This window comes from Anser cygnoides, chromosome 1 (genome assembly GCF_040182565.1).
Source record: "Anser cygnoides isolate HZ-2024a breed goose chromosome 1, Taihu_goose_T2T_genome, whole genome shotgun sequence".
Lineage (NCBI taxonomy): Eukaryota > Metazoa > Chordata > Aves > Anseriformes > Anatidae > Anser > Anser cygnoides.
This window is the reverse complement of record NC_089873.1, coordinates 13,402,324-13,426,120: the sequence shown is the minus strand read 5'-3', so window position 1 is coordinate 13,426,120 and position 23,797 is coordinate 13,402,324. Positions and strand designations below refer to the sequence as shown.

The following is a 23,797-nucleotide window of genomic DNA, read 5'->3' as shown; positions in this document are numbered from 1 at the left end:
GGGAATAGTGAAGCTTTAATCCAGCATCTCCAATTTGTCTGCCATATAAACTTGGGGAGTTACTTATCCTTTCCATGTGCGAAAAAGGGTTGATAATATTTGTCTTTAACAGACACTAGGTCTAGTTCAATATTATATGGTGCAGACATTAAAAAATCAGAAGTATTATGTAAAAGCCAATGAAAGTCATTCAGAAAAAAGTTTTTTTGTTTGTTTTTCTTTTCGTAAAGGAACATTTAGTCAGTAGAAATTATCTTTAGAGCTACTGGCTATTTAGCTAGGGCATTTATATGGCTCTGTATTACAATAGTCGCAGGGTTTTATGAATGTATATTCACATAGACAACGGTGTGATAAAGAGATACTATAATGTGCATTTTACAAATGAGTCGGGGGAAGGCGAAATTTGAGAATATCCAACGCTTTTACTCAAAAGCATACTTACCTTCAGCTGGGATGGGCACCAGCATATGGGATGCAGACTGCAGCAGTCTTCACATGTTCCTCTTGACCTAGAAGTGATGTCATGTAATCTGTGTCAAGCTGACATGACAACCTAAAATGCCTCCTGGAAAGACTTCAGCACTGCCTATTGCAAAAGGCGAACAAAGCCAATACAAGCAAAACTGGAACTGTATCTTGGGAGCCCGCTGTGTTTCAGCTATTCCTTTTTTCATGCAGCTCAGGTATGGAAGAGGCAGAGGCTGAGCACTGACTTAAGACTGAACAGGAACATTGGCAAATCAGCAAGTAGAACCCAACTTTGGGGCGTGAATCCTGATTGGTATAAAAACTGCCATTCCTGTTTTTCTAGAACTGTATTTAAGATTAGTCTTCATTTTGAGTTTTCATATACAATAAAACAACAGGAAGCTGATACAAAAATCTTAGAAATGTTTTCTGGGAATATTTCAGGAAACCGATAGATATAAAGAACTGGTGATACATTCAAGAAAGAGGTGTCTTGGTCACAATCCTGCAGAAAGTTCCATGTCAGCACATAAGCTGTGTTCATGCATAATGTTCATACACTGCTCCTCCCCACCACATATCTACATTTGTGTCTATCCATTTCTACTGCATAGTTTTGAATATTTGACAAAATATTTCACAAGAATGTGCAGAACAAATAGTCAGAAACAATTAACCGTTGAAGGATGATGTGTAACTAATGCCATTCTGTACTTATTAACTGCACTAAACAGAAATCTTTGTAGGAAAATAATCTTACAACAATCAGTATAATTAACAAAAAATGTAAACAACATGTTTTTTTTTTGACAGAGTATCAAATATTTGAATGTACTAAAAAAAAAAAAAAAAGAAAAAAAGGATTCCCTTATTTGCCTATCACAGTGACAATTACACTGTGCTTTTTTGCTGTTTGAACTGATTGTCCTTTTTGTCGTTCCCATTCCTCATCATCTTTGTCCAAATCAAAAGTTTCTGGATAAATGGGCATCTTGTCTTTTGGACACTCCTCGTAGTAACTTCGAACATATTTTCCAACAGACCATCCTTTGTATTCCTCAGGCATTTTGCATTCTAGGCCATTATAGTGAACATTGTAGTGATGCTTTAACCAGTAGAAAAGATAATGAATGTTGTAATCACATCTCCAAGGATTCTCTCTCAGCCACAGTACTTTCAGAAAGTAAAGATCTTCTAGTACTCCATATTCAAAATTCTGCAAGCTGTTGTTTGATAGGTCCAGCTCCTCTAAGTTGTTGAGTCCTGAGAAAGCAGCTAATCAACAGAAAGATAATTTATTAAGATGAATTAGAGAAAATATGCTTATTTGCAACAGGAAATAACTTCTTCATAGTTATATATATATTTTATATATATATATATATATATTTGTAGCCTTTAGCAATATATAAAAAAAATAAAAATATATATAAAAATATACATATATATTGCTAAAGGCTACAAAAATACTTTTCAAACACTGAACTTTAGAATATGGCTTGTGCCCTGAGTATTGACATATGTTGTTCTGAATATGCCAACATTAGAGGAGCTGTACTGCTAATAAAGTTACAAAACATGTATGAATATGCATGTGTGTAGTATAGGGACAGTGGAGGTAAATGAATGCTTGATTTTCTCATAGAATTTTGCTGTTATTGCCCTGATACAGAAGTAGAAATATAGTTGATTACATGTTAGACAAAGTGGATGGCTAGCTGTTTTTATATGTATGTATGCATTTGTGTATGCATGTATATACAGAACCTTTAAAATGAATATTTTAAGATGCAGAAGAAAATAAACATGGATCTTCATAATAACAATTCTGAGTCATATTTCAGAAAGCAGTTCATACTTTTTACAAGTATGCTCAGTTTAATTGCATAGCAGAAGGCTTAATTTAAATAAGTTGACTATATATAATGTTAAACCTCATAAGTACAATTTTATTGTTGTTACCACTTTCTCCTACTATTTAACTTCTAAAATGCTACTAGAGAAGGCTCTTATTTTTCATTCTTTCTATCTCTCTTTCTTTGTGTCTGCTTTCATAATTAAAAATCAAATACATATAGGCAATAAACAAATTTCTAAACAAGGCCACACGTTCTAATAATACATAACTTAAGAGCAATTATATATAGTGATTTTTAAACCAAAATAGTTTAAATTCTTTTAGTTTCTCTATTATTTTCTATCCAGTATTATTTAAAAGCAGGCTCACTGTATGACAACTTTATTTTTAGATTTGGCATAGATATTTAAAGGCATACAACTATTTGGCATTTTGGTAAATGATTAGTCTTCAGTCGGTGAAATTCTATTTTTGCACTTGGTTGGCTTAGTATTAAGAAATAGCAGCTGAAATCAGTGTCTCTTCACTGACTTCCATGATTAACACATTTCAGTGCAAACGTTTATGAGTTTTCTACAAAAGATTAAATTTGAACCAACTTCTGATTTTTTAAATCCTTTTTTCCCCATGTTTGTGTATGACAAAGACGTTACCAAAGTTTATAATTAATAAAACACAAATAACTTTTTAAAGAATATTTAAAATTATTCTTACCAGGATCAATGTAAGCAATTCCATTACTGTTTAGGTTTAATACCTTCAGTTCACTGACATCTTCAAACTCTTTGGATCGTAGTTGTCTAATTTTGTTGTTGGACAAATCAAGTTTAACTATATCTGGAGGTATGTTACCCGGAACTTTCTTTAAATCTTAAAAAAAAGGAAAAGACATAACTTGTGTTAGCTTTAGATAAATTTTACTGCTTAGATATCACAGTTGCATTCCACACAGAGCTTTGTCAGTCTAGCATTATTTCTTGCTTGCTTTCACTTTTTTTTCCCAATAATTGTGTCAAGATGTTTGTTTTTTTTCTTCTGACTTTGATTGTTTTTTTCATTCCCATCTTTACACTTTATATAAAAGTTGCTATCTTCATTAGAGCTTATAGTAAGGCATCTTTCTGTGTTTTACATTTTTATTTTAATAGAACTATACTATCCATTTACATAGGAATGGGGTAGGTAGTGCAGTATTCATACTATACTGAAGAAAAGTATGTGTGAAATGCTTGATCATTTAGATTAAAAAAAGAAAAAAGACAGTAACTATGTAAATAAAGGTACATTGGTATGTGAACATCTTCCATAATCTATCGTGTGCTGTCTTACATCGTTTGTTTTCTGTTGCCAAAAAGCAAAATGTTCTAAATTTTATCAGCAATAAAAGTGGCAGTTATTACAATATTTAGTAATATATGTAGTTGTACTTCTATAATTATAGTTTCTCAGTACTAAAATAGTATTTAATACTTTGTATTTTGTTTCTATACTCATAGTTATTATATGTCCAGGCAGCATAGTAGCATTTCTAAGCATTCTGTCTATCTACTTCTCTATCCTACTTGAATTATTGGCATTACCGGAGTAGCCAAGCACCTCTCTGTCGTCTACATACATACCCTCATGGTGTTCTTTTTGAAAGAGTTAGAGAAAGAATAGTTTCTATTTCAGTAGTATGGGCACATTGTTGAGAAATGCAACTGTGGTTTGAATCCTCTCAGGATAAGCTTAATAAACCTAATCTTCATGGTTTTTGTCTACTAAATGTTCTAATCTTGGGCTTTTGTTACAGTAAAAAGGATGGTTCCTTGTCTTTGATCATTTTTGAATAAAAATAGGTTCCTGGATTTGTGCTGAAATTGGTATTGTCAGTATAATTCTGAATTTCTGAAGATGTCTAATGCATCAGTCGTTATAGAGTCTAAAGTGACACATCAGAGACTTCTTGCCTTATATTTGAATTTTAGTAGAGGATTGGTATGATAAATAAATGTATTATAAATATGTAAACATTATAAACACTTCAGTCTGCTTCGTTTGGAATGTTTCCTGCTTGTGCAGATGTCAAAGTTTCAGTGACTATTTATCATGAGTTGAATGCAAATAATGCTTGAAATTAGTTACTTGGAGAGTTTGGCTGTACTGGAAAGCAGTTTCTTTCAACTTGTGAATCCCAATTCTTTTGCAGAAAAGCAAGCAGAAAGTACTTTTGCATCCAATTATTGTGGCTTTTTTTTTTTTTTTTTAATGGTCAAGAACATAAGATACTTTAGTTTTGAAGCACTGACCGTTCTGACATATCATGATCTGATGAGATATGAATAAGCAGTTCTTAAAAAGGAGGACATACATATAGTTATATTTATTTTTCATATGTCTGCTCCATGAGCTTTCTGGCATTAACTGGGAACCCGAGGGACAAAGAGCAGGCTTTCTCATGTCTCCTTAGAGATCCATAGTACTGCTATACTGCTGGTCACTCCATCCCTATCATCGTTGAAGAATAATGGGTTACAATCTTTTCTCTCATGTTACTGATATGGCAGGTGTTACACCTTGCTTTCTACTCTGAAATCTTGTCCATGTGGATTTAGGGGAATTTTTATGTTTTCTTGGGATTTTGAGTGCGTTATACTCCTATTTCTGATGAAAATACCAATGAAATTGTGCATCTGCTGCACGCTAATCATATGCAGGGACAATAAGTACAATGCTTTCATCAAAGATTGCCATATGTTCAGAAACCCCAAATATCCATGGGATATGTGCATCCAGCTGTCAAGCATATGCACAGTAGATCTGATACTTCCTACAATTGGACTTACTTAGTGTGTGCATGCTAGACATTCCAGAAGTCCAGGAGTGATATAGTTAGCTCTTGACCTGAAGAAGGGAGTCCCTGTACCCTCTAGTACACTCCTGTGGCTGTTGAAGTAACTATTCCTTGATTATTACTAGAGAAGACAGTAATCCATTTTTCTTTTTAAATACTGTGAAACTCCTGTGAAACTCCCATGAAGATCAGACCACATTGAAGGTTTCTATGAACTTAGAAAAAAAAAAAAAAAGTAACATTTATCTTGCCAAAAGTTTTTGAGTATTGTTAATGTATTCAACTTATCTCTTCTATATGACTAAATGGGAATAGATGGAAACAGTCTTATATTGCCATTTATATTATACACCATTTTTCTGTTCAGTTGCACTGTTTACTGGAGATATGAGTCAATGATGATGTAATTAGGATCCTATGAAGGATAATTAAGATCATAATCTGTAATCTAATAATTAAAATCTTATCTACAAGGAAAGGTAGGTAAATATTAAGAAATGAATGAATGTTAGCCAATAGAAAAACATAAATCGTTAATAAAAAGACGTAGTAGCTGCATGGCAAAAGGAATTTAGCACTGAGGAAAAAATAAACGCATCAAGACTTTTTTATGACATACATAACAGACAAACCATATAATCAAATATTGAAGTGATTAATGCTTTATATTTAGGTATCATATCCCTAAGTTGACTTCTGAGCTTCTCTCTGGCATTAAAGTTCAAGAGTAAAGACAAATAGAAGTGTAGAAAACATGTTGGATGATAAAAAGTAGGCAAAATATTCTGCAGTGGTCTAGTATTACAGGATATACTTTGCAGAAGTTGTTAGAAAATCCTCCTAGTCTGGGCTACTAGCAATGCGTTTTATTTCAGATTTTATAATGTTGAAGAACAACTCTCTTCTGAATTGTTTTGTTCTTTGCTTGGTTTCATTGTGGCATAAAATATGAGAAATATAAAGCATGAATAAATGCGCATTTTTTGTGTTGATAAATGCCCCAGCTGGTTTGCCCTTAGGGCTTAACTATGGAGCCTGAGATGCATTTGGGAATGGAATGGATCCAAGTGTCTGAAAAACATTTCTTGAAGGCACTTCAGCTTTGAAATGTTTGTACTGGGAGAAAGAACACAGTGGAGGTATTTCTTTGTGAAGAAAAGCATGCAATTTCTTCCCACAGTAGAAGAAATCTTGCACAGAATATGTGAGGTTGCAATGGCTCTTCTTTGCAATTAGGTTCCTTTGGGGACTGTAAGCACAGCTGGCTGCTCCAGTCCTGCTTCATAGTTCCCTTTTGTCAAATTTCTTACTATCTTTGTGTTTGTACATGGGAAAGAAGAAAATACACTCTGTGCTTCTTTTTATCAGTACAAAAATTTTGGGACAGCTGTAATATGACTGATGAGTATGCTTATAGTTGTAAAATCAGACAGGTGAGGTTCTGGTGCTTCAGTAACTTAAGCAGGGGCTTAATTTCATTCCTGTTGATTTTTGTTGTACAATGAGCACTAAAGAATATTTGTAAGAAAAATATTTACAGTAAAAAAGAGAGAAAAGTAATTAACAGTATTAGTTAAAGTAAGTCAAGATAATACCGGTACTATATTGGTTTGCTGTAAATAATATATGACGAAAAGTAGCAAGGGAGCTAGAATATGAAAATCATTCAGTCAGTTATAAAGACTGATACAAACCTTTCCTCTTGCAGTTCAGAGTTGGTACAGGAAACACATATATGTGGCACAAAGACGAATCAAATTCTGGTTTGACAGGCTTCTCCTGTTTTATGTTCTGGGGGTCCTGCCTGTCCTCTTCACTACATAGTTGTCCAGCTTTTATCTGTTTTAGCTTCTGATTTTTCAGTTCTATTGGGTGCACACACTTGGCATAATTTCCCAAATTCCTGTTTGTTGGAACCTGTAGCATTGTAACAAGAGTTTCTAGTTCGCAGTTGCAATGCCAGGGATTATCATAAAGACGTAGGTAGTTTAGACTGGGCATATAAATAAAAATCTCCTCGGATAAAGTCTTGATTTGATTATGCTGGAGTAAGAGTGTAGTAAGTTTATTCAAACCAAAGAAAGCCTGGCTCTCAATTTTTGATATATCATTCTGCTGTAAATCCAGACTTTTCAGTGCTTTATACTTAGAAAACATATTATTCTTCAATTTACGAATCCTGTTTCTTGCTAGTAGCATGTGTTTCAAATCCTCAGGCCAATCAGGTGCCACAAAAATCAGTTTTCTTTCCTGACAGTCTAGGTATTTCTCATGAAGATAAGTGTATATATCACATGGTAGGCCTAGGGCATTGCGCTTAACGGTGCCAGATGCTTTCCTTGAGATTTTTTCCCTTTCATGGTTTCTCAGATTCCTACTCCTTGTCTTCCTAAAGTCAGATGCTTTACAAAGAAGAAGTAGTACTATAATAGTAACTACTTGCATCCTGACATTCAGCTAGCACCAGTTAGTGTTTGCGACAACTGGAACGTCAGTTGAAGTTTTTGGTTGTTTCAAACAGTGTTGTCCAGATTTGAGGAGGCACAGCTGAGGTGTGAGGAATCCCTGTGTTGGAAGAAAAATAAAATATTAGAACAGATGAAATAGGCCTTTCCATGGTGGCTTGTACATAATGTGCAACGTTCAGTCAAGTACTCAATCATTACCCTACTTGGAGCTTCACAAATACTTTGAAAAAATGTTCTATCTTATTTTTGTTGGTTTTACTGTCTGTGGTCTACTGTCATTCATTTTGATAAAACATGGTAATCTGTGGAGATCATTTTCTAACTGATTTTTGTTAGAAGGATCTCTATGTTTAGGAAAATGCCATCAGGCTGAATCTTCTTTGTATTTAAGTTCGTCTTTGAAGATAAGCTTCACAGAGGAGCTTGAGGTTGACGTTTTCCATCTTTCCAGGTGTTGACCTACTGGAACACATAAAAAGCCAGGCCAGATAAAGTCATCCAGTGTTCCTATCAAACCTGAGACTTTAAAGTTTATTTGTTTTTAAGTTTTTGCTTTTGAGCTCGAGTCCCATTTCATCCTAACTAGCTTTGCTACTACCAGGTGTCTCTTATGGTCCATGTCAGATAGACCAAGTTGGCTAGACTGCTCTGAGAAGGACCCAGATACAGTCTTTTTCAAAAGCAACTGAGGTTATTATATGTCATCTGAGGGTAGACAGTGCAAAAGGAACCTGCAGGTCCTGTCAGTGGCCACTCCCAGGTCTACCCACCTGAGGAGGCAGACTGTAGAGGTGTAAGCCAGGAACTTCTGCCTTTCCAGGCAAGCCAAACAAAATCACCAGGGATTATTCTTAGGGGAAGACAAGGACTACTTCATGCAAATATGTCCAAAATTGCCTTAGTATTGTTAGTACATTTCTAGCCTATGTTCCATCCTGAATTTCTTGCAGTGTTCCTATGCACTGCCCCTTTTCCAGTCATTTTCAGTAAAGTTTGGCCGCATGGTTTTCTTTCCTCAGAAACATTTTAACCCCTGAGGTTTTTATATTATCTGACTTCTTTTCATCTCATAAATTTCCTATTTTTTGTTCATTCCTTCTGATTTCTTTTTTTTTTTTTTTAATTCTTCATTTTTTGGCTTGACTACTCATTTTTTTTCTATGACTGTGGACTCTTTTTTTTTTTTTTTGACCTTTGCACTTAAGAAGGGGCAATGAATGCAATCTTGAATGCAAATCATTGGACAGATATTCTGTTTCTAAAAATCAACTGTTCTGGCCTCAAAAAACGTTCTCTTCATCTGGAGGAAAAGTTGTATAATAAATCAGCTAATATTAGGCAAAATTCCTCTGAAAGCAAAGCAATCTGTAATGTTTAAGCAAATTAATAGATCAGTTTAAATCACATCTGGACTGTAGAACATTCCCAGTGTATGTGTAATTCTAACTTACCATACAAATGGAACAGTCCTGTCTGTGCATGTTACTACTTCCCTCTAATCCACATGGCCAGTTGTCAATATTTACTTAACTTTTAATAACTTTGAAAATCTGTTGATTGGTTTTTCCATTTTGTTCCCGTAGTTGCCAGTTGTCTATCTGCATTTATATTCAGTTAATTCATAGAGTGCATTGCGCTGATGACTTTACTCCTTACATGAAAAATGAAAATTTATTTGTTACTTTTTGGCAGTTATGTGCTACTCAGTGTAATTTGATCATGTGTTTTAATAACTTCAGTCATAACTGTGATCCTCTGCATTGTTTTGAACTCTTCACTGTTCTGGTAATGTGAAATCTCACTCTATCAGGAGAACTTGGAAATAGAAAAAAATACAACTTGGAGAAGGAAAAGTAATAAATAATTATGGAAATATTCTTTCCTCTTCCTTTCCATCTTCTGGGTCTTAATTGGCATTTATTACTAGCCTTACATCCTGCCTGCAAATTAAATTATAGTCAGCTATAATACCCAAATGTGCAACTCCTTTCAGTAGCATTTACAGGTTGATAACTATGTCTCAGTTAGTATTAGGGCAAGAATAATATAAGAGGTGTGTTTTTTCTGTGGCTTAGCAGCCTTAATGGTGATTTTCATTGCTTAGATTCTTTTGAGTTGTGCAATCTCTCTCAGGGATCCTGAGGGATCAAGGTCCTACTCTTCAAAAACGCTTTGAGTTACACAGTGTAACAGGATGCCAATGAAGTCATAGTTCCAATAGAAAAGAATGTACAGACCTACTGTCGGACTAATGCTTGACTGCAATTGAAAACATGTATTTGGCTTACCAGGTGAATATATATATATATATATATTAAAGTTTTTTTATGCATTTCTTTTAACTATATAAACATTTCATACTACATTTTCCATATTAGATATCTGTATCAGGTTTACTTTTTGTTTTCATTTCAGTTTAGGCAAATCAGTTGTTTTTGAAGATAAGACTAAGGCAAAATATTTTTGTGTTTAAAAGCGTTTAACAGGAGTTTTTGCATCATTACCTTTGAGGATAGACTTAAAATTTAGCAAAGAGTGGATGTGTGAGGGCTGTTTCTAGTGTCAGACATCTACTTTTCATTATTGTGTTAAAATTGTAAAAATCTCTGCAAAACTGGAGATTCCAAAAATAATAAATTATATGTACAGATTATATGTACACAGAAAAGAATTTCACAAATAGCAAAATTCTCTGAAATTCCATAGCTGCAGATAATAAGCAGGGCATTTCCTACATTTTGTCTGGTTGCTGCACCTCTACTTTTGAAGCAAAAAAATATTTCATGTATACAATCAAATAATGGTATCACAACATATCAGTGGGAGGGAACAGGTAATTCATGTAGAAAGCTTAATTCTGTCATTTCCTAACACCAAATTACTTAATTAGGTAGCTTTCTCATGTTTTATTAACATAAGACATAAAACAGATGGAAAGCTAAGCCAGCAATTAGCTGATAGAGTGTAAGAAGAGACGTTTCCTCTGGACAACTGACTTCAGCTATGTATTCTACTTTTGTATTTCTTGTGCTTTCCGTTCTGTAATCTGATATGGCGATAGCTTGTAGGAGGATATTGGCCTAAATGGACTGAATTTGTGATAAGAATTCTTATGTTTCTGTGGCACTCTGAGATTTTGAACTTTTAACCTTTCAAAAGATTTTTATTTTTTTTTAGGTGAATGTAAGAGTTTGCAAGACTTAAATCTTTCTGAATGCCAGGGACTAAATGTAAGTAACACAAACTTTCTCTACAAATCTATTTCATAGTGAGAAGGAAGATTTTTTAATGTGCTTTAGTTACTTGGGTACACAAATCTCACTGATAAAAAGTACGGACTTGTGTTAGGAGTTGGACTTGATGATCCTTATGGGTCCCTTTCAACTCGGGATATTCTATGATTCTATGTTTTTAACTAATTACTTCTATTTGAAAACAGAGCTTTTTAGGATTCAGAGGTAATCAGATAAATTCTCATTTATTTTATACATTACTTGGGGAAACTCTTATGTTCAATCTGAATTAAGTTTAATAAAAAGGCTTCAAAATTTCACCAGTCTCTGAGGAGGTTGTCGCTTGTTTTCAGTTTAGAGCTGTCAGCAACAATACATTTTAATCCTACATTATTTCCGAATTCTTTATTCCTTCGTTCATTAGTACACCCCGGGCTCTCAATATGTCTCACTACATTTCTAGGTATTTGTGAGAGCCTTTATGTGAAAGGTGTCTAAGTGTGCAATCACCATTATATGTTTTGTCCATTTTTTTCCTTCAATACTTTCAGCATTATATTGTTTTGCCAACATATATTTGATACATACCAGCAAGTATGTTCCCATGTGATGCCTGGACATAGTTCATGGGACAGCAAGGATTAAGATTTGTTCTCAGTATGAGCTATAAATGACTTTACCCTGTGTATTTGGAGGAAGAACATTTAGCTGTGAGTTTTGCTGTATCAGGTGACACTCCTTGCCCATTTTACTAATTATTGTAGATGAAGCTGGTAAATCAGCATTCCACTGATTAAAAATACCGAAGTATTTTTTCAAAGTAATGAAAAGAGGAAAATTTTCAACAAGTAGCAAAATTTGACAGTAGTTGATATTTTAGGATTATATTGTTTGTCTTAGATTATCCATCTATCCAGAGCTTTTATTACATGAACCATGTGAAGAGATGTTCAAAATGCTCCTTTTGGCATGGTCTTACAACATGCTGATTATATGCCATTCACATCTGAATACACATAACATAGCTATTAAGCATCTCCCAGATATAATTCGGTTCAGCATGTCTCCACACAGAGCAGAAAAAAAGTGCAAACCTTATTTAAAAAATCTCTTTCTCTCCTTTTCAGTGATATTAAATGTATTCACTTGCCTGGATTACATCAGATGTTTAGCTTGTTATAGAATATAGAAGACATTTCAGAATATTCAGAATATTATTAGAATTTTAATTATGTTTCATAGGGCAGTGGCTTCTGACCCAACTATTACGTAGTAAGTTTTAAAGTGGCATGCATCATATTAAAACTAAGAACTCTTCCAGGAAGGAAAAAAAAAAAAAAAAAAAGGAAAATGAGGAAAATGAAAAGAAGGAATTGGCATAAAATAGTGAAATAACCGTAAAAAACTTCAGAATATCATATTTTGGCAAACTCAAAGGACTGGCAAAATTAGTGAACTGATGAAATTGTGAGGTAAGAAATACTTAACAATACTTGCAGGGAAAGAAATGTGTTTCTTTAGATTTTGAAGATAAATTTAAATTAAAATTTAAATATTAAACATTAAATATTTAATTTAAGATTAAAATATTTAGGTTTTAAAGAAAATTAAAGATAAATTTCAACTTCCTAAGTGTAATTTTTTTCCATAATGTTATGTTATGACTTCTGAATTTGAAAGAAGTTTCTTATAGTAGTATTACAGTTTTGGTAATGGATGCCGTTACCATACAGTTTGGTAATGGTAATGGATGCCATTAACACAATAATCAGTGTGTAAACATCCACCAGATACAAGAATACAACATAAAAAGAATCTCAAACATAGGTTTTCCAAGAATAGACTTGGCAAACATCTGTCAAATGTTGCTTAGGCTTATTTTTCTATCTCCGCTGAAGGTTTTCACTAAGAAGACCTATTAAAATCTCTTCAGCTTTTATTGCAGCAGCTTCAGGTCTTTATTGTCATAATTAAATATAATACTTAAATTCATGAGCTGCTGATTCTCTCTTTTCATCCAGTTTTCTTCTTTACTATGAAGTCTTTCACAAGTATCTTACTGATCTGCCAGGTTTTTCATGACAGATTTTAAGGTTAAAAAAAAAAAAAAAAGATAAAAGATGAAAGAGGAGGAAAAAAGGGGAAAAGATATGGAAAAAAAGTTCTGTGTCCTCTTTCAAGGCAGAGTGATATTGCAGATCATGTATATGTACCTCACCTATCTTTAGACAAGAGGCATACTGATAACAATTAGAGCATGACAGAGCAGGTTGTCAGTCTAATACGACTACCTGAAAGTATATATTTTTTTTCACAGCATCCACTATGTCCTTTCCCCTCCAACTGTGACTGGACAGGTGGATATCTCAGGAGAAAAATTCAAGTGATTAACCATTTGATAATATTTTTAGCCTTCTGAGTATTAGCAGCAACATGGTATATATTGAGAACTTCATTCTGGACTATTCGTAGACTCATTTAGGTTGAAGGGGACCCCTGGAAATCATCTAGTTCAAGCACCCAACCAAAGCAGATCTAACCACATTAGGTCACAGCACCTTTTCTAGCTGAGTTCTGCGTATCTCCGAGGATGGAGATTCCACAGCCTCTCTGGGCAACTTGCTCCAATTTTGGCCTCCCTCATGGTGGGAAAAAAATAATAATAAAAAAAATATCTTTGTATCTAACTGGAATATACTGTGTTGCAACTTGTCTTCGGTCTCTTGTTCTTTAACACTTCCAAGAAGAATCTGTTTTTGTCTTTTCTATACTCTCATTAGGTAGTTATAGAGAGCAATAAGATCTCTCCCTTAACAGTCTCTTCTTCAGCCTAAACAAACCCGATTTTCTCAGAGTCTCCTTGTACATCATGCACCTCTAAGAATATTGGAGGCCCTCCACTGGACTTGCCAGAGAATGGCAATATCTTCTTGTACTGGGGAGCCCCAAAAGGTTGCTGTCTCACAAGTGTCAAATAGAGGGGAATTATTACTTCCCTTGACTTGCTGATTAGACTCCTGCTAATACAGCCTCGTAGGTGTTAGCATATACATGTGCTAATATTATGCAGTTGGCCACCTTTTTCATGACAGCACACTGTTGATTTATGTTGAAATTACTATTGACCAGGACTCTCAAGTGCATGGATTTGATAGTCCAGTTCTGCCTTCTGGCCAGTCTGTGCCTAGCCTATTTCATAGGGCTATTCCATCCCAGACGTGGGACTTTTCATTTGTCTTTGTTGCATTTCATGAGGTTTCTGTCGGCCTGTTTTTCCAGACTAAATCTCTCTGAATAGTGGTCCTACTCTCCAGTATATTGACACACCCCCAGTTTGGTGTCTTTTGTGAATTTGCTGAGAATGCACTCTGTTCTGTCATCTAGATCATTACTAAAGACGTACTGACCCTGGAGGGATGCCAGTTGTCACAAGCCACCAAAGGGATTTATTACCATTGGTGACAATCCTTTGGCTTTGTAATCCAGAAAAAAATCCACTCACTTTGAAGTCCACTTATCCAACCTATATTTTACTCCTTTGGCTATAAAGCATACTGCGTTGAAGACCTTGCTGTAGTCAGGATAAACAGAAGCTGCTGTTCTCACCTTATCTGAAGATCCGGTCATTTCATCATAGAGAGCTATTACCTCATCAAAGAATGCTCTATCCTTCGTAAATTCACGCTGGCTGTTCCCTATCACCTTTTTGTACTTCATGTGTTTGGGCACGGCTTCAAGGATCGTTTGCTACATAACCTTCCTAGGGACTTAGGTGAGGCCGACTGGCTGTAGTTTCCTGGATCCTTCTTCTTCCTGATGGTGGATGTGACATTTCCTTTCTTCCAGTCATCTGGGATTTCCTCTGCTTACCTAAACCTTTCAAAAATGATGAGTGAGGCCTCTCAGTCTATATTGGGTTTATGTGGCAAGGTTTTGGTAGCACGGGGGCTGCAAGGGTGTCCTCTGTGAGCAGATCCCAGCAGCTGCCCCGTGTCAGATCAGAGCCAGCTCCAGCTGGCTCCAAAAGGGACCAGCTACTCTCCACTGCCAGCTGAGCCAGGGAGCGATGCTGGTTGGGCCTCTGTGAGAGCAGGTTTAAGAAAGGGAAAAAATGTTGTGCAACAGCATCTGTGAGAGAGGTGTAAGAAAATGTGAGAGAAGCAGCCCTGCAGACCCCAAGGTGAGTGCACAAGGAAGGCAGGAGGTGCTCCAGGTGCCAGAGCTGAAGTTCCCCTGCGGCCTGTGGAGAGGCCCCTGGTGGAGCAGGCTGTCCCCCTGCAGCCCATGGGTCCCACATGGAGCAGGTAGATGTGGCCTGAAGGAGGCTGCGGCCTGTGGAGATGAGCCCATGCAGGAACAGGAGGTCTGGCAGGAGCTGCTGCCCATGAGGGACCTGTGCTGGAGCAGTCTGTTCCTGATGGATGGACCCCATTGTATAAACCCATATTTGAGCATTTCTTGAAGAGCTGCAGTCTGTAGGAAGCCCATGTAGGATCACTTTGAGAAGGATGGCATCCTGTGGGAAGGACCCCATGCTGGAGCGGGGGAAGAGAGTGACCGTGAAGGAGCAGCAGGTGATGAAGCACCGTGGACTGACCACAACCCCCATTCCCCATTCCCCTACACCACTCGGGGGGAGGACATAGAAGGTTTTTTAGTTTTCTTTTGGTTTCTCACTGTTCTAGACTGTTTAGCAATAAATTATATTAGTCTCCCTATGTTGAGTCTGTTTTGCCCATGACAGTAATTGGCGAGTGATCTCCTTGTCTTCATCTCAACCCTTGATTCCTTTTCCATCACATTTTCTCCCCCTCTTCCTTTGTGGAGGGAGAATGAGAGAGTGTTTGTAGTGGAGTTTAGCTATCCGTTGGTATGAAACCACCACACAGTGACAGGAGTCAACTTTCTTAGTACTCCTGCATCCCACCTGGTCTTATTTCCTTAAAGGCTCCCTGATAATATCTTCTGCTGTGGATGTTGCTTCACTCCCTGACTCTTCTATAAGGCTTCTGGCAGACCTGAAGGCAAGCCTTAGGATTAAAACTGAGGCAAAAAAGCCATTGTGTACCTTGGCCTTAAAGACCATCCAGCTCTCCTGGGCTCTCCTTTTGCCCTCCATGGCACTGAGATCCAATTACCATAAGATCCTGTCAAGTAGACCACTGAAAAAGTCAAGATCTGCTCTCAAGACTAGGCTTTCTCTCACAATTTGTCTTGCTGTCTTCTCTCAGGATTTTAAGCTCCTCTTTTTCATGGTTGCAGTAATCAAGACCACTCCAGTTCTTCACATCTGGACTGTTTGTTTGTTTGTTTGTTTGTTTGTTTTTAAATTTGTGAAGTCAGTGCAGCAGAACATCATCTCTGGACTGCTCATCAGCAATCTGGATCAAGAAATTGTGTTCAACACACTGCAGAAGTGTTTGGATTGTTTGCAACCAGACATGTTGTCCTTCCAGCAGATATCAGAGGGGTTAAAGTCTATCATGAGTAAGGCTTCCTCCAGCTGTCCAAAGATGGTTCCATCTGCTTTCTTGATCAAGCAGTCTGCAGCAGATATCTACTACAATGTAATCCTAATATGCCTGTTCTCTAATACTAGTTTAATTAAAAATATTTGCTAGCCTATCCTATACATTTCACAGAGTTCTACAGAAACTTTAAAGAGAACATGCTAGTCAAAAAATTTCTATGGCATGTCCAGTTACTACTGATGATGCAAAAAGTTTGCATGAAGGTGTGGTCACAAAAAAGGATTTTTTCTAGAAATGATTGTTGATAGGTGTATTGTGTGAGACAAGAACTTGTGTGCCAGCTGGGAAGACAAAAAAAATGTTATTCTAAAGTCTTGTTTGGATGGTTGGCTACAGAGGTCTGCCTTTCCTGTTCAGATGCATCCTTCTATGAGACTCAAAGATTGCTTGGTGGGTTAAAGATTGCTTGCTGCATTAAAGGCTGCCATAAAGGTAAAGAAGCTTGATGACCCAGGATAGTGGCCTCCACAAAGAAGTATATAGATTTTGAAGATAGATGAAGATTTTTTGCATAATATATTTTTGTTCTTCTCAGTCTATAAGGCTGTAAGGCTGTATCCTCAGATTACTAACATATGCTTCCACAAAGTTTTCTGTTTAGTGTCTCCGTTCCTGCCAGTCACCTCTTCATCAGTTTTATTCTCATCATAATCTGTGTTTTCTCCATGTTGGCTAATATTTTGTCTTTCTAAATTATCACATAGTTTTACTGAAGTCTGGAACAGCTGTTCTATAGGTAATCCTAGCCTATGTTATTCTGGTTACCTAAGTATTCTGTTACCACCAAAAGTCAGATCCATGTATTTCATTTGATATGTAAATCACATTTCACCAAGGAAGCATTCTCCAGAGTAGATGAAGCTTTCAATGTGATAAAATATTTGAAATAAAAAGGAAAATTCTTCTCTGGTAAAATACTGGTATATATTTTGCAATTAACATGTACCTCAGTAACAGTAAGTTTTTCCAGCCACACATTATGTTCCTGATATAGAAGTATAAGATACCAGCCTTTTTATTGACAATTTTGGGGCAAAAATGAAAGATCACTGTTTCTGAGATTACAAGGAAGTTAAAAATTTGCTGCCCTGTGAAGACTTTCATAGCAGACACAATTCATAAACAATTTATGTGCCATGTCAAAAAACACATCTCACCACAGGTCCTGTCTAATAAGGTAACTAGTACAAAGTTCTTAAAGGTGGCAGTATTTTATTTTGTAGTATTGTACATGAAGTTTGCTATTGTATATCAAATGTCCATTATTGGAACAATGAACAAGTGTAGTCTGAAAGTGGTGAAAGCATGCCATTTTCGATTCTCTCCTATGTTTCCACACAAAAATTTTAACCTCTGTATTAAACAACATGGATCATCAGGTAGTTTCCCTCTGAAAAGTTCTTCTGCATATGGTAGACATGAATATCATCTATTTGGAATAAGTGTGAGAAGGTGATTTTATCAGATTGCATTTAAAACAACGATCCCGAGACTGCTAATGCCAAATTAATCAAAAAAGCCAATATGACACAATTCCTGAAGAATTCAGCTGTAACACAAAACAAGGATTTATTTTAAAACAAGTCCACTTGCTCAAGCTTAAGTTCTAAGAAACCTGTCACTTTAAAAATGGCAGAAGAAGTCGTGTATTAAAATTCTCAGGTCATAAAAATGGGTCATATGACCTGCAAGGAAAATCAGTGTTTCTTCAAGAGTACTAATAGATTTTGAACAGCCTTCAAAATGCAATAAGAAAGGCTTCTCTGTATCTTAAGTTGTGCAACCTTGTAGCAACATATACTTTAAAAAGATTTAAAACTGCTGGAGTTTATAAAAGTCTATTAATTCATTATCTTTTTTCTGAGATGTGTTTGGAAGTTCACTCTCTCTGAGTTTGATTTTCCCCACTCACTTCTGGGGCATATGTCACTAAAATGCAGACAGACTTATGCTTCTATCAAGAAGCATACTTGTATTTCTGTATTTAATGTGAAAAAAATGTTTCTATTTAGTAAAAAAACACAAATGCATGACCTCATATTCTAATATCTGTTTTTGTCTGTCTTGTTTTCTTTTTTTTTTTCATGAAATGTAGCCTTTTTCATTTTCAATTCCATTTCATTTGTAATATTTTTGTATCATCCTTTTTAAAAGATATCATTATTTTCCAGCTTCCCCCCTCTCTCTCTTTCTCTCTCCCTCTCTTTTTTTTTTTTTTCCCCATTCAGTTCAAGACAGCATGTTTCCCCACTCTATATTGAAAGTTTAAAGTCAGTTCTGAAAATTTGTGCCACTCCTTAAGTAGTCAGTTCCTCAGTGGGTGTTCCTGTCTTTTTTCAAAATGACTACTTTTGCTGACTTGCAGAACTGCAAATGTAGACTGTCTACCAGAGTAGGTCCTAATTCTAGGCTGTGATTTTCTGTATGCTTTCATTTGTGGTGCTTGTGGCCATAGTTATTTATTCCAGTTAGAAATTTAGTTCAGTAAAATAAGTAGTTTTCAGTATGCTATCAACCAAGTCTGCAGATGGAAACTTAAATATATTCTGAGTATAGATTCTTGGTTTCTACAGCGTGCTATAGATTAACATTTTCCGTTTATACAGTTTGCTTTCTTTTAGCTAACATTTAGTATAAGGAAATATTTTCCAGAAGAACTGATTAAAACTTTAGAAAACATTGAAAAATATGAGATATAGGCACTTAATTCACTTTTGTATCTCTTTCAATTTTTCAGATTCTTTTAGTAGTACTCTTCTAAATAATTATATGAGCAGAGAAGCACTAACTGTACATTTGTGTTGTTAACGTCCTTTAATAGAGCTCTGGTTTTCATTTCCACCAGGCACTGCTTGTAAAATCAATAGCAAAGACAGTCCGCCAAGCTTACACTGAGAAGTCTATTCATTTTCAAAGTATGCACACAAAAATCACAGTTAACTAAAAAAGGATGGTTTTGCAGTTGAGATAACTTTAAAATGATATTGTTTTGATACAGTGAAATATGCTGTATGATAGTGCTATCCCCCACTAATATGCAATCCATGGAGCAGAGGAAAAAGTGCAGCAGAAAAACAAAAGAAACTTTCAAACCCCAGCAAGAAGCGAATTCTATTTAATGCATAACATCATTTCTTACAGTAATTTCCAGAATATTTTAGCTATAGTATTTTATGTTCTGTTGAGTCTTTAACATATTCTTGTAGTAATCTGCACCCTTTCTCTCTCTTTTAATTTTGAAAAGGAGCTTTCCCAGTTTGCAGTATCTGAGTTTAGCTCCCTGCAGAAAATTCACAGACAAAGGTTTACAGTACCTGGGCTCTGGAACAGGATGTCACAAGCTCATCTGTTTGGACCTGAAATTGCATTCAGGTTTGTACTTCACGTCTTTCTTTCATTCTGTGAAGAAGAGAATCCTTTATATGACTGGCTGCATCCTGCATTCATGGTATACTGAAGCAGAACAAGCACTGCAGCAGGCTTCCAGGGTTTTGAATTACATGACTACAGCTGTTTAAATTTTACTGAGGAATAATAGCACTATAGGTTTGGGTCACGTCCAACAAAGTGTCAGATCCACAAACAGCGAGTACTTACTGCATAATGAGAACAAGGCTTGCTTTTTGTAGCCATAAATAGACTAATTCTATGTTATGATTAGTTAGGATTTTAAATCAGGAGGTTTGAAAATGCAGTTTTTGCTAAGGTATCAAGAAATAAAAGCCACTGTGCATTGCAAAAATATAAATTTGCACTTGATTTCCTGAAAAGGAAATTAATTCAAAACTGAACTTCTCTTGCTATTTTATAATGATTTAAAATATAAATTGAAGTAGTGTCTATAACTAAAAATAGTGGTGTTTTTTTTTTGATTATTTTAGTCTCCTACTAAAATTCTGAAAATGCCTAAGATTTTAGAATCTGGTATTATTTTAGAAACTTTCAAGTGTATTTTATATCTTGAAATGTGCTACAAAAGTATATGTAATACTAAATTGTAAGGTAGTAAAAGTCTGCAGTGTGTTAATAAAGACTCCTATGTATATCCCTGCATACACTGAGAGGATTCTCCAAACAAAAAAAATACGTGCAAAATGATAAAGAAATGAGGGTAATGGAGTAATGGCTTAGCTTCCCATTTCACAAAAACTTTCCAGAACCAAGGATGAAAGCAGATATGACAAGTCTTGTTCTTACTCTTCCTTCTCTGAGTGTCTGTCTCGTTTCTGACAATCACGCTGAGACTATGGGAAGTATTGCACAGTGATAACATGAAATTTGAAATGAGGGCTGAGGTTAGGGGACAGTTAAGAGCTATCTACCTCTGAGTTACGTCTTCGAAGTACCAGTAATTGGTTATTTATTCCAAAAGCGAAACTCCTGCTTGTTCAGAAGTGCAAACATGAAGTGTAAGGACCTGCCTCTAGAAAGCATAATCTAACTGCAGTCAGAGAAGAGTGAGTGATCATCATCAAACTATGAAAACCACGGTCTTCCCCTTTCCAGTGGAATGAAGTGGATTTGCTCACCAGTATTTGAGCGCTCTTAAAGGCAGTCCACAGCTTCCTCCATTTTGGGTTTCCCCCCTGATTCTGGGTCATAACTGAGCACTTAAGTAAACAGTTAAAACCAAAAAGAGCATCAGATTGCATCACTATTGCAGAAAGCATTTTAATAGGACAGATTTTTTTTAATTATTTATTTATTTTTTTAAAAATTTTTCCTCACTGGATGAATTAAACCAAAGGGAACTTCTGTATGTATGGTTAACATTTCAGAATTAGAAAAATGTAGTGAAACCATAGTATAAGCATATAAATTATGCTAAAGAGTATTCTATAGACCAGAATATACATTCTGTGGAAGCCTGTTTTCTTTTCTTCATTTTAACATTACAGTTCTTTTTATATTAGTTCTTATTACTACTGTAGAGCTTGAACATCTATTTAGAAAGCCCATCTGTAAAATGGGTGATTATGCTAATGGTTTTACAGGCAGCAACTTGAAGACCAGAACATTTAAAAAACTCATTAAAACCTAGGTGGACAGAAAAGTGGAAATTAAGCACGTCTTCTACTCTGTTGTCATAAAACAAAACTGTCTTTCTTATGGTTGAGTATTATGTTCTTGATAACAATACAGGATGAATTGTAGCTACGGCTTTTTTGTATAACATTTCAGAAATTAAGGTTGTGTCTTCATGGCATGGATGGTAAATACTTGTTGAATAATTTTATGTTAATCTTACAAAAAATAAGGATTTCCTTGGGTCCTCTTCAAAAGGTGTCCTAGTACATCATCAACAATCTCAAAGAAGTACCATAAAATCCTGATTTGTTTGTCCTGCTTCTGAAGCTGACTGATAGAGATGGAATATTTTCTGCTGTTAAGAAAACAAAACTGAAAAAATAAAGAATATATAGGAATTGAATGTCATTTACTGACATATTAGATTGAGATTATACAACTAGAAAAGTTTGGTGAGAGGTTAAATTAGAAAGATGGAGATTTTCAAAGAAATTGACCTTTTTCTTGATGCCAAGATTTATGGCTTACTGATTTCCAGATGAACTATTTTGGCCCAAAGTATTTTAGAGCAGCCTATCAATTGCTGAAGTTAAGAACAGCTGGCTAAGAGTTCACAAGGCACTGGGGAAAAATAAATTTGACCCGTTCATTTCTTGACGTGTTGCAGTGCTTGTGGGGATGTCAGAGAAGCTGTTGGCAGACATAGAGGTTTCACCAGTTTTCACCATCTGAGTTCCTCCTGCTCTGACTTCCTTGAGAGAATTCTCATTTTGGCAGCTACTGTCAAATTCTGGCATCTTCAGACATATCGAGCAGGAAAAGGGACCAGCATTTGAGAAGAAAATCTGAGCTGTGTTTATTAATTATCAAAGAAGAAGACTCATTGTTTATATTTCCCGATTACAAACTTGTGTAACCATAGGATAAGGCACACATACACTATTCTGTATTTTTAAAATGTGATAGTTCAGGAGTATGTAAATATAAGCTTTTTTGGACAGTGGAATACTAAAAGAAAAATAGCATGTGGAGGCAAGCCATCAGTGCAATAAGCCAAACATCTGAAAGTATGTCACAATTTATTTTACCATTCTTGACAAATTTGGAAAAAAAAAATATTATAGTTCCTTGCACACCACAAGAGTACTTCCTCAATGCGGAACACTTATTTTCAAGTTCCTGCATTGACAATGTGTTGTTTGACAATAGTGGAATCACAGAAAAATGCTTCTTAAAACTCACTTCTGTGCTGCAGAGTGTTCTCTCTTGCAGGGTGGATTCCACAGAAACGATCTGTTCAGGGGGAGAAAGACAGAATTTAAAGCAGTCCTGTATGTGATAAGAAATAAGACAAAAACTGAATCAAAATTATGTTTTCGTATTCTTTGGAATTAAGAAACTATATAAAAAGATTAAATTAATTTTGACATTCTTACAAACATTTAATCATTTCACTACATTTTTTAAATCTGTGGGGACAGATCTTTACATGTGGTTTGCTCCATGTTTGTTTTGGTATAGTTTCATTTTAGATATCAGCATACAGTTAAGAAAAGAACAATAAACCAGTCATTTACATATCAGACTGAGAACTCCTCACAGAGAGGGATTTATGTTTTATATTGGATCATTGCATTCACTTCTGATATAGCACATGAAAAAAAAATATGTAAAAAACTATCTTACTGAGTCATGCAGAAAAAGTTGGTTTTGCAAAATTTTATAGCATCTTATAATAAATTTCAAAACATCCTGAATCCTCACAGTTCATCTGAATAAAGAGGTTAAAGAGGAACTTTATTCATCCAAAGCAAAGAATACAGTATTAAATTCCATGTGTGTCCTAATGGTGATTCTCTGGTGAGAATTCCAACAACACTGAAACTCCAAGTGAGTTGAGAAAGCAATTGTTTCACTAAAATGTGCATGAAATTTTGTATTCCTACCCCTAATCTCCAAGAGTGTCTTAAGTTTCATTGATAATCAACAGGGGCTTGGGTAAAGAAATTCAATATTAAGATGTTATTGTTACTGTAGTAAATTAAAATAAGGCAAATACCTATGATATTGCAACAGCATTTTAATGTTCACTAACTTAATTGAATCTTATCTGAATGCACGAAAACCGTTATCCAGCTTTAAGTTAAAAAGTGATTTAAGTGAAAAAAAATGAAACAATCAGTACAAGGGTATTATTATCTGCTTCAGTATAATTGTTTTTGGCTTGCATGGAGGAAAACACTAAATTGCTGCTATTTGTGGTATCAAATTGCTATGTTAAGCAAACAGTGTTTTTCCAAAGAGATTAAAAATCCTTTAGACTACAGTTAACATTTTGCAATCATTACTGAATTTCAGAAACAGATGTGCTACTT

General features: G+C 35.4%; 2 protein-coding genes across 2 annotated transcripts in view; one reads left to right on the top strand and one right to left on the bottom strand.

Moving 5' to 3' along the window:
- Positions 1 to 23,797, top strand: part of FBXL13 (F-box and leucine rich repeat protein 13) — an 89,363-nt gene that overhangs the window by 26,712 nt on the left and 38,854 nt on the right. The window contains 1 exon segment of the mRNA XM_066990564.1: positions 19,623 to 19,906. Coding sequence (XP_066846665.1) covers positions 19,623 to 19,906 — 284 coding nt within the window.
- Positions 804 to 19,848, bottom strand: LRRC17 (leucine rich repeat containing 17). The gene is made up of 4 exons (XM_013180481.3): positions 19,709 to 19,848; positions 6,857 to 7,727; positions 3,044 to 3,199; positions 804 to 1,746 (listed from the first exon to the last, which is right to left on the bottom strand). The coding sequence occupies exons 2-4, from the start codon at positions 7,605 to 7,607 to the stop codon at positions 1,340 to 1,342; spliced, it is 1,314 nt and encodes a 437-aa protein (XP_013035935.1). The 5' UTR covers positions 7,608 to 7,727; positions 19,709 to 19,848; the 3' UTR covers positions 804 to 1,339.